The 14,012-nt window shown below is 34.6% G+C and overlaps 1 protein-coding gene across 1 annotated transcript in view; it reads right to left on the bottom strand.

Annotated features, from left to right (window-relative positions):
* Positions 1 to 14,012, bottom strand: part of LRRC49 (leucine rich repeat containing 49) — a 172,436-nt gene that overhangs the window by 45,699 nt on the left and 112,725 nt on the right. The window contains exons 11-12 of the mRNA XM_028100496.2: positions 10,393 to 10,476; positions 5,691 to 5,854 (exon numbers count right to left, since the gene is read on the bottom strand). Of these exons, the coding sequence (XP_027956297.1) occupies positions 5,691 to 5,854; positions 10,393 to 10,476 (248 nt within the window). The remainder of the gene's footprint in view (positions 1 to 5,690; positions 5,855 to 10,392; positions 10,477 to 14,012) is intronic.

Here is a 14,012-nt window from a genome sequence, read left to right as displayed (position 1 = left end):
GACTGGTAAATTTTCTTTTTCTCTATATGATTTAATAGACAAATGCATAAAATAATAATTATAAATCTATGTCAATGTGCACATAATGTATAAAAATGAAATTTGTGACAATAATATAAACAAAGTGAAACTATATAGGAGCAAAGTTTTTATATATTATTGCAACTAAGTTGGTATTAATGCAAACTAAACTGTTATTAATTAAGATGTTAACTGTAATCCCCAGGGTAACACCTGAGACAATTGCTAAGAAATACATACAGTAAAAGGAATGAGAAGAGCATCACAATGGCACACTAAAAAGTCCATGAACACAAAAAAATAGTGGAGGAATTGAGGAACAAAAAATATATATGACAGAAATCAAAAAGCAAAATGACAGAATTAAGTGCTTTCTTATCAGGATTTGATAGATTAAATTCTCCAACTAAAAGGTGGTTATTAGCAGAATGGATTAAAAAAACAAGCCTCAACTATATGCTATCTACAAGATTAAAAGACACAACAGACTGAAATTGGAAGGATGGAAAATGGTATTCCATGCAAATGATAACCAAAAGAGCTAGAGTGGCTGCTAATATCAGACAAAAGAGACATCGTGTCAAAAAGTGTTACAAGAGACATAGAAGGACATTTTATATCAATAAAAGGGTCAATCCATCAGGAAGGCGTGATAATTATAAACATATTGCACTTAATGTCCAAAATATCTAAAGCAAGAACTGACAGAATTGAAGGGAGCAATAGTTCCGCAATCACAGTTGGAGATTTCAATACCCTACTTGCAATAATGGATAGAATAACTAGGTAGAAAAATCAATAAGGAAATAGAGGACTTCAAGAGCACTATACATCAACTAGATCTAACATACATAGAAGACTCTACCCAATGACATTAGAATGCACATTCTTCTCAAGTGTGCATGATACATTCTTCAGAATAGACTATATGTTAAGCCACAAAACAAGTCTCACATAAAACATCTCTAAAAACAATGGAATAAAACTAGAGTAGAGATCAATAACAGAGAGAAATCTGGAAAATTCACAAGTGTATGGAAATTAACAAACTCTTAAACAATGGGTCAATGAAGAAATCACAAGGGAAACTAGAAAAATATAGCTCATAGAAAGCTGCAATGCAAAAAAGTGGGAGAAGTAAAGGGTAGACACATCTTGCATAATGCAAATTTGAGAGCTAATATTTATAGCAGATGGAAAAAGAAATAAGAGATTTAATTATAGTAAATTACCAAAGTTATCAATAAAAGAACTCTAGGTATATAGTGTCAGGGGTATAACAAGTAAGTGAGTGAATCCTCATCTATTACAGCAAAAAGTCTATCTAAATCTTATAAGTTGAGAAAGCACAATATACAGGTAGAGATCCGGTCAAAAAGGAGTTAGCAAGATATTATTAAAAAAAAAACACACAAACATCAACCACATAAGTAAAAGGAAAATCAGGTGAATGTGCTATCAGAAAAATCAATGCAAAGAGCTTTTCAAGATGAACAGTATCAACTATGTCAAATGGTGTGGAGAGTTCAAGCATAAAATAAGGATTTCCAAGTTCAAGAAGTCAATCTGGATGCTCCACTAAGAGTCCCTGGTGTATACACATACAAGGTATAATCAGCTCTTTTAGAAATATTTCCATCTTTCTGATGTAAAAGATTTTATATGAATCAGACAACCACAAACTAAATTGAAGAAATTATCTATTACCACTAGAAGTTGTAAGTAATTTTGCATTAAGTTTTACCAATAATTCACTATCTTTAGAGTTTTACTTTTCTGACTTCAAGTATCATCTTTGTCTCCTTGACTTCACAGTTTTTAAGTCATTAAAAGGGTCAGACCAAGATAATGTAATGATGTCTCCATGGCACTTCAAACTTACATCAGTAAAAAATAAATCTTTTGCCAGAAATTGTGGATCCCTTTCCAGTGATTCATTACTGTTCTCCACATCCTCTCCACTGAACACATACATCACTTTTCCCATCTCTCCCAAAGTCTTCCTTTGTGCTTCTTGCTTAAAAGGCCTTTGACTTTGTGGAACTTCTAATAAAAATTCTGAAACTCTTGGCAGTAACTACAAGGCATAACAATTTTCACTAACGGATACTTCCTCTTTCTCTTGGAACTGAATGCTTGTTTTTGAGATCATAAAAGTGAAGACTCCATAAGTTTAAATTATTTTAGAGGGTCACAGAACTTTTGGCCATGAGCTGCCTGAAAAGTCCAAAGTGCTGGGAAGATCATATTAACAGTCTGCGATCCATACTTATCAGAGATCGTTTTCCCAGGTAAAAAAGCCAATTAATAAAGCCACTTCTGCACTCACTGTAGCTGCCAACCCTAGTAAAACGTGAACAGTGAATGGCCCTGTAACAGGAGCATAGGATACGTGACTTAGACTGGAAGGAGATAGGGCTGAGCACTGTTGAATTGGTCCCCAGTTCCACACTTAGCTCTACCATCACTAACTTCAATATCTACAATAATAGCTTCAACTGATCTCTCTCCAGTAACTCTTACTTCTACTCTTCTCTAACAACCCACTCCCATGGCCACAATAATGGCCTCCAAATCGCTCTTAGGTATGTTCCACCTTTAAAATCTTCAATTGCAGGGGCACCTGGGTGGCTCAGTCGTTAAGCGTCTGCCTTTGGCTCAGGTCATGGTCCCAGGGTCCTGGGATCGAGCCCCGCAGCAGGCTCCCTGCTCGGCGGGGAGCCTGCTCCTCCGTCTCCCGCACCCCCTGCTTGTGTTCCCTCTCTCACTGTGCCTCTCTCTGTCAAATAAATAAAATCTTTAAAATAAATAAATAAAAATTAAATTAAATTAAATCTTCAACTTCAAAAACTTAACTCTGACCATAAATTCCCACTATTTCAACTCACTCCTTCATATGCTTCTCATCTTCAACTTCATTTAGACTTCCAGTCTTAGAAATTCTAAATTTTCTCCTAATCTGTTGGCAACCTTCTATTTTTTAATACTTTAAAAATCTAGCCTAGACCATATGGCCCATCATTTCTTTCTTTTATCATTATAGTTGAATTTTTTATTCTTTATCTTTGACCCTTTGTCTCCTTACTCTTTATCAGACATATAGCTTCTCTACTCTGATTCCTACTTATTCTGTGCTCCTGAAATACTCGCTCAACAATTCAGACTATAGCGGCTACAATTTCATGGTCTCTAACCTCATTTAGTGCCTCAGAATTTTCCTTCAATCTTTCAACACTTCCCCTAATTATCTCCCTCTGGATACCAAACAAGACCTGAAAATATGGAGATATACCATGATTTTTAAAGTGATGATTTATTATCTTAAGAATGTCAATACTTCTGAAATGAATAACTTAAACGTCATTTGAATATAATTCTTAACATTTCCATTTAGATTAGTTTTTCACTGAAGTATAATTAACATACAATGTTGTATCAGTAGATTAAATGATTTTAAGGTTCATATGGAAGAACAAGTGTGTGAGAATTAAAACTCTGAATAGTGAAAGCAGATTTCCCCTACATAGATATTAAAACTTACTATGAAACTACTATAATCAAGCAGCTTTGGTATTGACATTAAAACAGATAAATAGATTAGTGAAGTGGAATAGAAAGTCCAGAAATCGGGGTGCCTGGGTGGCTCAGTCAGTTAAGTGTCCAGCTCTTGATTTCAGCCCCGGTCATGATCTCAGGGTCCTGAAATCGAGCCCTGCATCTGGCTCTGCGCTTAGCGTGAGCTAAGCTTAGCGTAAGCCTATGCTTGAGATTCTCCCTCTACCTCTGCCCCTCCCACTCATGCTCTCTGTCTCTCAAATAAATAAATCTTAAAAAAAAAAGTCTAGAAATCTATCCAAATATTTACAGGAACTTAATATAAGATGAAAACGGCATTCTCATTAAAAAAGAGAATACTTTAATTAAGAAATGCTATTATCAAATTGACCAACTGAAATAAGAATCAAGTTAGACTCTTACCTAACACTATGTATAAAAATAAAGTTGATGTAGAAAGGAATAACTTCTAGAACCTTATTAAAATTTTAGAATATAATGTATAAGATTATTTGGATAAACTTGGGTCTAAGAAAACTTCTTAAGGAAGATAGGGAAAAAATGTTCTTAGAAAACAGCAATCAGAAACTGACTTGTGTAGTATTTCATAAATTTAAAGCTCAGAGCTATAAAGTTTTAACTTTATAAAATGTTATAGTTCTGATCAAGTAAAATGATACTAAATAAAGCTCTATGGCAATATAAGAATGATATTTGTTATACAAATCATCACTTAATTAAAATTTGTTCTTTTTGCTTTATTTTGCTAGCTCAAAGAGCTGAGAAGTTCAACATACGGATACGATACCCAAGTGAGCTGAAGGAAGTACACTGATCAATCTGAAATAATCCTGTAACTAAAATTTTTGAAGTATATTTGTCTAAATATATGTCACACTCTTTAACTCCAAGAAAACTTCCAAAATATTAGTCTAATGCCTCTTGTTATTTTCTTCATGACATTCTTTGTACATGAAAAGTTTCAAGAACATGACCTAAAAACTTGAAAGAAAATCTACATTATATTTAGTATGTGCTTCAGAATTTGGTTAAGGTCATTAGATAATGGTACTTCATCAAATGAAACAAAACTGAACTGCAACTTATCTTTGATTTTTAGGCTTTGTTTTAAATTATATAAACATATAAATTATATGTTTTTAAAATTATAATAAACTATAAATATATATATGCTTTATATCTCTCTCATTTACTTGATTCCAATAGGCTCTCTTAAGAGGAAGAGAAATATGTAAAATCTACATAGTGTACTCAGATTTGCGCATAAACCAGGGCTATATTTTATGTGACACATATATTATAGAAGAAAAGAGGCTGTGAGCCACTGGAATAGATAGATATTATAGAACACAACTGGAGTAATTATTCAGATTTTATGCTTAATTACTACTAGTTAGGAGTAAGGTTTCGTGCTAGCTGCTGGGGACACGAAAGAGGTCAAGACAATCAAGAATCAGAATCCGGACTCTTTTCCTCTTCAAGCTTACACTCTAGTGGAGAAGACAGATATGAAACAACTAATTACCCACTCGTTATTTAATTATGGTTACGGTAAGTGCCGATAAGGGGAAGTACAGAGTACTGAGAGGTAAGAGGTATCTGATCTCGCTGAGTCTCCAGGATGTAGTTAGGGAAGGCTTTTCAAGGGACGGGAGGTTTAACTTTAAGACCTTCGGGCTGGCGTTAGCTAGGTCAGGGGGAGGGAAGAAGTGGCAGGGGACAGTACAACTGCTTGTAGGAGAAAGGCTACGAGCTGGGAAGTAACTGAACTGCAAGCCAACGACGCAGCGTCGTAACAGGGGCTGATGGGATGAAAGAGGTGAGGGGGGGTAGAGGGCCTCCTAGGCTACACTAGGTAATCGAGATTTTTTTTTTTTCCTATGAAAAATAGGAAACCACTAAGGGTGTTTTCATTAGGGGTCAATTTATATTTTTAGTTTTTCCGTCTTCACTTTTAAATTTAAACGTCTAATCTCAGCAGCTTTTCTTAAGAAAACTATTTTTAAACAATTGTATGTGAAATGGTTTGCCATTTCTGCTCCAAATTCAGTTCTCCAAAGACACTGGTACCTAGAAAGAATACCACTGCATACCCTGTTTCCTCTGGAAATGCAGAGACAGTGCTTCCGTGGAGCTGAGAAGGGTCTTGAGAAGAGTCAGAAACTTTTCTATCTTGATTTGGAGCAATATTGGGTATTCGATGCTGTTGCAAGTCCCACTTTCGAGCTACGTTGTTAATTGTTAACCTTTTCTTCTCCTAGGAAAAAGAATTATATAATGCAACTTTTATAGCAGGAGAGTATCCCCGAAGCACATTGTTTATACTACTTATCATACTTTTAAAAGGAGTCTATTCCTTAAAAGTAGCTATAAATAGGTACCCTCAAAGTACAAGTGGCCTTTATTTACCCTGTGCATTCAAAAATCTCAACAGTGGTTTATCAAAAAATTATACACAAATAATAATTACTCCCATTGAAGATATGAACATTCACTCTCTGAAAGTTTAATTTGACAGAACTCTTTATACTTGTTATCTAAGATTTTAATTTGAAAGACATTTATATGCCTTGGTATTTAAACATAGCAAGAAGAAAACTAATAATATCTTAATTTTCCTACCCAATAATTCAGGCCCGTATGATGGAACAATCTTGGTTGAAAGGTGGGGAGAAGAAGAGGGATTGATTGATGTTCTGAGCTTCACAGAATGAATTACAATGTCTGAAAACTACTCGTTACAGAATGACTACGAAGAAATTGTACTAGGTTGAAATATTTCTAGGCAACTAGTACCATCCCAGATAAATAGGAAAGAAGTTAGCTAATTCATTATATGCAATGGATGCCTTAGGATAGTGGTTTTTCTTTAGGGTGCCTCAAATCACCAGGAGAACTTACTAAAATACCAATTGCTGGTTCTCACCCCATCCTGATTTAGTGTGTTTGAGGCGGAGCTTGAGAATTTGCATTTCTAAAAGCTCCCCGCTGTCCTTAAGGCTACTGCCCCAAGGACCTCACTGTTAGAACCTCGGACTTCGGACTTCGCGTATTGGGGCTCCATGCTCTCACAGAAATCTGTTGAGAAATGCAGATTTACACTACTGAAAGAAAATGTGCAAGGTTGAAATGTTTCTACTCCGCTTATATAAATTGATAAGGTAAATAATCAATATTCTGGTAAAGTGTCCACGATCGAAAGTTAACATCTTTAAATGGCATGTCAATACGGTCAGAGTGCTGAAAGCAGACATCTTCCCTTTCCTCTTTACTGAGAGCACTCATCCAAGGACAGATCAGCCGTGTGACACTGACCCCTCCTCACCTGCTGCCTCTGGAGTCAGGGTTAGGAAAATTCTTCGCCCATTTCCTTAGTGCAAATACACATGCCGAATAATGAACTTTTAGTTCCATCTCTCTGCCTATATCTGGATATCGAAATTTTAGCATCGAAAAATGGCATTGGGTAGGAATGAAAAGTGATGACAAAGCTTAATTAAACTTTCTAAAAGTTCTGTTTCTGTGTTTAAACATGCTTTTAGCATGGGTTCTTTTTCTATTGCTTGGTATTTCAAATTTGTCTATACTGTTAAATGGGTTATACTTAATATGCATTTACTTCTGAGATTTTTGGACGTTTTATGTAGGTCTTCCTTATCTAAAGCAAGTAGGAATCTGCTATTCTAGTGTAAAAAAAATTTTTTCCCAAATCTACACTAAAAGGCATCTTACCTTAAGGAATTCTATTTTAGTTATTCATAGATAACTGGTACAACCCAATTCTTAACCTAAGTAGTGTCATTTTTGCTCAGTACCAGGCCACTTTGAAAGAGGCAGTGAGTTCACAGCAGATGGCTGTCATGCTGGCTCCGGGCCTTTGGTTTTCTGGCTCACTGGGAGTTGGCAGAAAGAAATATTCTTAATGAGGTAGAAATAGCGGTGTTTAGAAAAAAGATACACAATATCTTTATACCGCTGAGCATGTTAGCAAATTTATAAGATACTCTGAAAATACAAACACTTTCCTATACCTACCCCAAAGTTAAGCTTCCTTTATTTGGGTTATTGAAATTAGATCAACATCAGGTTGACTAAAAGAATGGATATTTTTACTGGGGCCAGGAAGAGGGAAGATATATTTTAAAATAGGAGTGCAGCCTGGGGTCAGGTGGGGCTTGGTCACTGGCTGGCCAGGGGGCCACATAAGGGCTCTAGGTATCTATGGTGCAGGAAAAAAAAAAGAAGCCAGAGAAAGGCTAGAGATTCTGCAAGGCAGAAGGAGGGTATCCAAAGGAAATCTTCTGCTCAAAGATCATGGATGCGTTTGGCGTAGCAGGTATAGTCACGTTTCTAAAGCTACATAACAATGCATTGCCAAGTCGGTGTTAAGGTGATAATTATTTTAGAAGATTCCAAATTTGCAGCTTTTGCCACTTGAGTCTACTCTTCACAGTCCAAGCAATACCGTACCGGTATAGCCTGTAACTATCACTTCCATTCATTTCCAAGGTCGCAAGGAAATCAGAAAGATAGACAAGCAACAGAAGATATGTGTCAATGCACTCTTGCGGTCCCTTCATAACTACCCACCCACTTTTCTTAATGATCAGTATGTGTTGTCGAATGAAACAATAGCCAGCAAATGCTGAGGGTCTTCGGTATCATGATCTCAAATCTGGGCTAGGGCTAGAATCCAGGTCTCCTGATTTCCCATGCTTCTCCTCTAATTAAAAAAATTTAAAGCTAAATAACCCTCATAATGAAAGAGTCCTATTTAGTGACTTCAAGAGAAGCATTCATTATTTTTTGAAGTTTTCATAAAAATTTTCCAAACGTGTAAAAACCATGTTGGCTAAATGTTTAATGGCATATTTCCAAAAATGCTGATAGTGAAAAGCATCTGAATTGGGTATATAAGAAAAAAAATTTCAGTGCAAAGGTAGAGTGAAAAGCAATCTGTTGCCTATACCAGGCTCAACTGGTAGCTTTAAAGCTAAATCACCAATGGAGTTTCTTTGTTTATTCTTCCTTTCCATGCTCTAGAACTCACACAAAAGTATTCTTTTGGTCTGAGAGCTTTAGTCTATTTATTTACTTATATATTTTTATTCATTTATTCATTCATTCACTTATGTACAGCAGCTGTACAAGAGGAAATGTACGTGGACCCTTGAACAACATGGGGGTTGGGTCAAGGGTGCTGCAAATCTGTGTAAAATTTTGGACTCCTCAAAAACCTAACTACTGATAGCCTACCATTGACTGAAAGCTTTACCAATAATATAAACAGTTGATTAACATATATTTAGTATGTTAGATGAATTATATAGTGTATTTATATAATAAAGTAAACTAGAGAAAATAAAATATTAAGAAAATCATAAGGAAGATAAAATACATTTACAGTACTGTACTGTATTTACTGAAAAAAATCCGTGTAACAAGTGCAGCTGCATAGTTCAAACTCATATTTTTCAAGAATCAACTCTACTACTTTTTCCAAATGAACCATTCAGAAGTTTACCAATAGTATCATCTGGCAATGGTAAATCTTGCTCCTGCCTACACATTTAAAAAATTTTGCCTACAACTGTATTTCCTCTAAACCAAAGTGTGTTTTTGACCAACCCTTAGAAATATTCCAATAGAGGAAAGACTAAAAATTCTATTCGCTAAGTCAATAAAAAAACAGAGCTATCAAGAAAGGGCTTAGGTACATCTAATTAATGGGATGAGGGAAAACAGATAAAGTTGGGGAGGAGTCAGGAGGTTAGAAATAACAGCAAATGAGAACATTGTATCATAACAGGTTAAGAGTTCTAAATATCTTTGAAGTGGTAGTCCTGAGCTGAGAGGGCTTGGGATCAAGTTCTTTCTTTGTTTTGTTAACTTAGGAGTAGTTTTCATAGAGAAAACACACAGATTCAAGCAGTCTTTGATCAGTTTTGAGGAATGCATACACCTTTGTAACCCATACCCCTATCAAGATATACATTTCCACTGCACCAACAAGTTCCCTTGTTTCCTAGGTTTATTTTGTACAACTTTGTATCCCTACTCGTCATCTTTTGAATTCTAAATGATATTTTCATTTTAAAAAGAACAGCACCTACATGACAATCAGCATGATATCCCTAGTTTTAGAACATAATATGAGCATAATACAAGCTATAAACTTTAAGGTGTCTTTATTTATTAGAGTCATGATGTGAATATAAAATATTTTAAAAGAAAATATTTTATGTAAGGAAAATAACAATGATATGCTAAATCGTTTAAAACTAGCTTAAAACAAATTTTAATTCCTAAATCCTCAAAATCTTTACTACCTCTATATAAGAGAAGCTAATAGAGACAGTTTTTAAATTTAAAAAGCAATTATTAAAAAAGAAACCCATGCATCAGAGCTCATTAAAATATCTCAGTAAAGATGATGGTCAATTACAGTGGTTTCCAAAATGAAGTGCACATGGCACAAGGATCCACAAGGTGATGCACTGGTGTGGAAAAAAAAATGTAACTTGTGTTCTATTTATTTTTTATCCCTTCCTTTTAAAATCTGTAGCTTTCGCATGTGTTTTATAATGTACATTATTGTTGTATTTCACAAGTACAGGCTTATTTATAGGTAACTTATAAAAATTATAAGGGTATTTATTTATAAAAAAAAAATTCTATCAACAGGAATGAAAATTTTACAAAGTTGGGAAACTGCTTTTCCAGCTGACTAGCTAGCGAGTTTCAGTGCAGTGGGAGTGTGAGCACACACATCCATGCAGACATTAGGGAAAGTACCTTAAGCAAGGACTGTTTATGACTTTCCCGTTTCTTCTCTTCCTCCTTTTTGGCTACAACAGATGCCATACGCCTTTCTTCTTCCTAAAAGCAAAAAACGTTTACAAGTATTATTAAGTATTTAACTTCTTCTATGCGATTTCTTTGGTTCTACAAGTCTGGTTTTCTTTGTGAGAAGCATACTACTTGCTAGTATGCCTTCATAGAAAGTTAGTCTTTTCCTCTTTATTCTTTTTTCTTCCCAATTCTAAAGAACTGTGTGTTCTTAACTTTACTCCCAACTCTTGATGTGAGATGAACCCAGCTAATACAAGAAAGAAAACAGAATGAGAAGAGCAAGAAGCAAGAGGGAAGCAGGTTTACATAGTTTTTCTTTGTATGCCATGTACTACAGTTTCACATATAAAGACTTAAAAACTTTCTACTATAATGATAAAAATGACAAGAATTATATTTCTCACAACTTTTATTTGACCTATGGATGTAAATCAGAGCTTTTTAAATACTAAAACAAGTATGAAAGCCTTTTAAAACTCTCCATTGATATTAATAAATTATTCACCATTAATATTATTACTTTTACATTATTTTTAGGTTGATTTGGTCAATCTAATTTCTTAAATTCTAAAAACCATAAAATAACATTATAGTTTAGAAAAAAATTTTAAAAATTAGCCATAATTCCAACACACCAACTCACATCTTATCATTTCTGTATCACCTTACAGTATTAACTATAAACACATTTTTTCTTTTTTTTAAAGATTTTATTTATTTACTTGAGAGAGAGAGAGAGAGAGAGAGAGAAACAGCATGAGAGGGGAGAGGGTCAGAGGGAGAAGCAGCCTCCCTGCTGAGCCGGGAGCCTGATGTGGGACTCGATCCCAGGACTCCAGGACCATGACCTGAGCTGAAGGCAGTCGCCTAACCAACTGAGCCACCCAGGTGCCCAATAAACACATTTTTTCAAGTTACAATCTGTATACACAGTGTGGATCATGTTTTTTCCCCTAAAGATTGTCAAATTTTAGTAAATTATAAACATGTAATTTAAAATTTTAGTATCAAAATATTTGTAGGTATTCAAAATGATGTCACAATTTGAAAAAAACAATTCCTTCCTAAAAGACAAGCTTGAATATATCTTCAGAGATAGGAAATCATAAAAAGTAATTTAGCACATTTGAAGGAGAACTCTTACAGAAATGAAAAATTATACAAACTTAAATGAAAAATCCAGTGGAGGGGAGCTGAAGAGCATACTGTACACAGCTGAAGAGAGAATCAGGCAATGGAAAAACAGGTCAGAAGAAATTTTCCCATATGATTTCATAGCACCCTATACTCCCCACTATAGCACTTAACCTGTTCCATTTTAATCTCTGCTACTCTCTCTCCCCTCTCCTACCCCAATAGGTCTTTGAAGGTATGGACTATGTCAGCTCCTGGCACATCATAGGTAGTCAATAAATATATATTTGAAGAATTGATTATTAAATATACATCTTCATATATCTGTTCAACAATTTCCTAAAACTGGAACCACTAAATCAAATGGAAGACATATTTCTAGGACTTTTGATATGTTTACAAATTGCCCTCCATAAGTGTGGTACTGATTTCCATCCCTACCAGAAGTCAGCATTTGATTTAAAACATGATAGATAGTCCTGCGTCTTCCCACATCCAGGCCATATTGTAAGACAGCAATTCTTGCCACTTATCAGTTAGGTGCTGTCATGTGACTTTCTTTGACCAATGTCAGATGAACAAAAGTGACATGTGTTTATTTCTGGAGGAAGTTTATTCAGGAGGAAGCTTTCAAAGACAATGTATGGGATAGCTGTTGTCTCTCTCACCTCTGCTATAGAACCTGCAAATCTCCACATTGTGGGTACTTTGTAGGCCTTGGTTCTGGAAGGAAGACAACACAGAGCAAAGTTTCCAGACCACATATATACATACATACTGAAGACAGGCAGTATGAACATGAAATAAACTTTGTTGCTTTAATCCACTGAGGTCAGAGAAGTTGTTTCTACAGCATAATCTAGCCTACCCTGACCAGTATATATATATCATGTTATAATAAAGGAAGGACAAAGAGGCCATGAAAATGTACTCTAGGGGGTGAGCCATTATAAATGCTTCTGAAAACAAAAAAAGACCTAAACTAAAGAAGGACATAAAAAATGCACAAAGAGAAATTACCTCAAAGTTAAAAAGAAAACTAGAAATGCATCCACTGGAAGACTCTAATTTTAGAAACAAGGTAATGAATACTCTGAGAAGGTTAATAATTTATACAAGGTCATATAGCTAGTGACAAAGCCAGATCAGGACCAGAAGACATAGCTTGTGAGAAATGGAATTTGTATTTTTATAATAAGGACATGTTTAAATGTATTTTACTAATTTTAGGAAGATAGAAAAGGCAAGGTTAAAACTCAATAGTAATCTGCTATATGATTTAATTGTTTTAAAGGGAATGGAAATTGAATGTGACTCGTGAATTTAAAATCTTTTACGATATGGAAAATAGTTATTCTTGGTGTTCGAAGGCTAAGTAGAGCTTCTGAGGTGAACTCAAGACATTCAGAAGCTTGATTCCCAGCTTCACAACGTAGCTGGACTAACAACTATATTAAACTCTTTTGTTCAGTAAGTACTGATTTGGTACCCATTAAGCATACCCTATTTCAGAACAAACTTTTAAAAAGAGCAAAATATATTGATGTTCAATTGTTGACTCATCTATAAAATGTGAACTAGAAACAGATTGGTTATTCAAACAGCCAATTTCAAACAGTACTGGAAACTGTATGGATCACGTCCTACACATACTTAAGAGATGATTTCATCAGATTTTCAAAAAGAATTTGAGCTTCCATTAAAGGCAGTAGGACTTTAAAAGGAAGGCTAAACCTAACAAAACTGGATACATGCCAAATCAACTCAAATATTGAGTGTTTTAAGGAATTTATACATCTAATGACTATATTTCAACCCAAAAAATTATAGAGTAACTAAACTTGGAAACAAAAATAAAGTTCTAATTGTAAAGATAAGCTATAAATCTGTTGGTAAGAAGGAAAAAAAACTGCAAACTTCTGGCATCTTCATGATAATAGTTCAATTTCTGGGATAAAAGCCATATCCTTTACACAGCAAAGCAAAAGGATCTATCTAGGACGAAAAAATCTTTTTTCCTTATTTCAGTCTGTTATGAAGATAAAACGTAGAAATGATTTCAAAGCAATTAATAAGTACAGTGATTTAATAAGTGTTTGATAACCTAGATTATACTCTGTTAGCAGTCTATTAAGGCTCTAAAACAATGCATATTTTATACAAGAAAAAGTTTTGCTCCAAATAAATAATAGTAGTCCTAATGTACACAGTAATTTATTATGTGGAATTAAAAAAAAATGACAATGCGGGTTTTTAACCATATACTTTAGGATAGTTATAAAAGACATTGTTTTCCTTGACTACGACAAATATTAAAACAGACTTTAAAATTGGAGTTTTTGTCTAGAAGAGACAGTTCGTATTTTTCATTCAAATGCTCTTTCATTTTTTTAACAGAGAAGACTGATCTTTCTAGGTCCTAGTTACTG

Source organism: Eumetopias jubatus, unplaced genomic scaffold, assembly GCF_037043125.1.
Source record: "Eumetopias jubatus isolate StellerSeaLion01/CBP00866 unplaced genomic scaffold, mEumJub1_p1.0 scaffold_7, whole genome shotgun sequence".
In the NCBI taxonomy this organism is placed as follows: Eukaryota; Metazoa; Chordata; class Mammalia; order Carnivora; family Otariidae; genus Eumetopias; species Eumetopias jubatus.
This window is presented reverse-complemented; position numbering and strand designations above follow the sequence as displayed.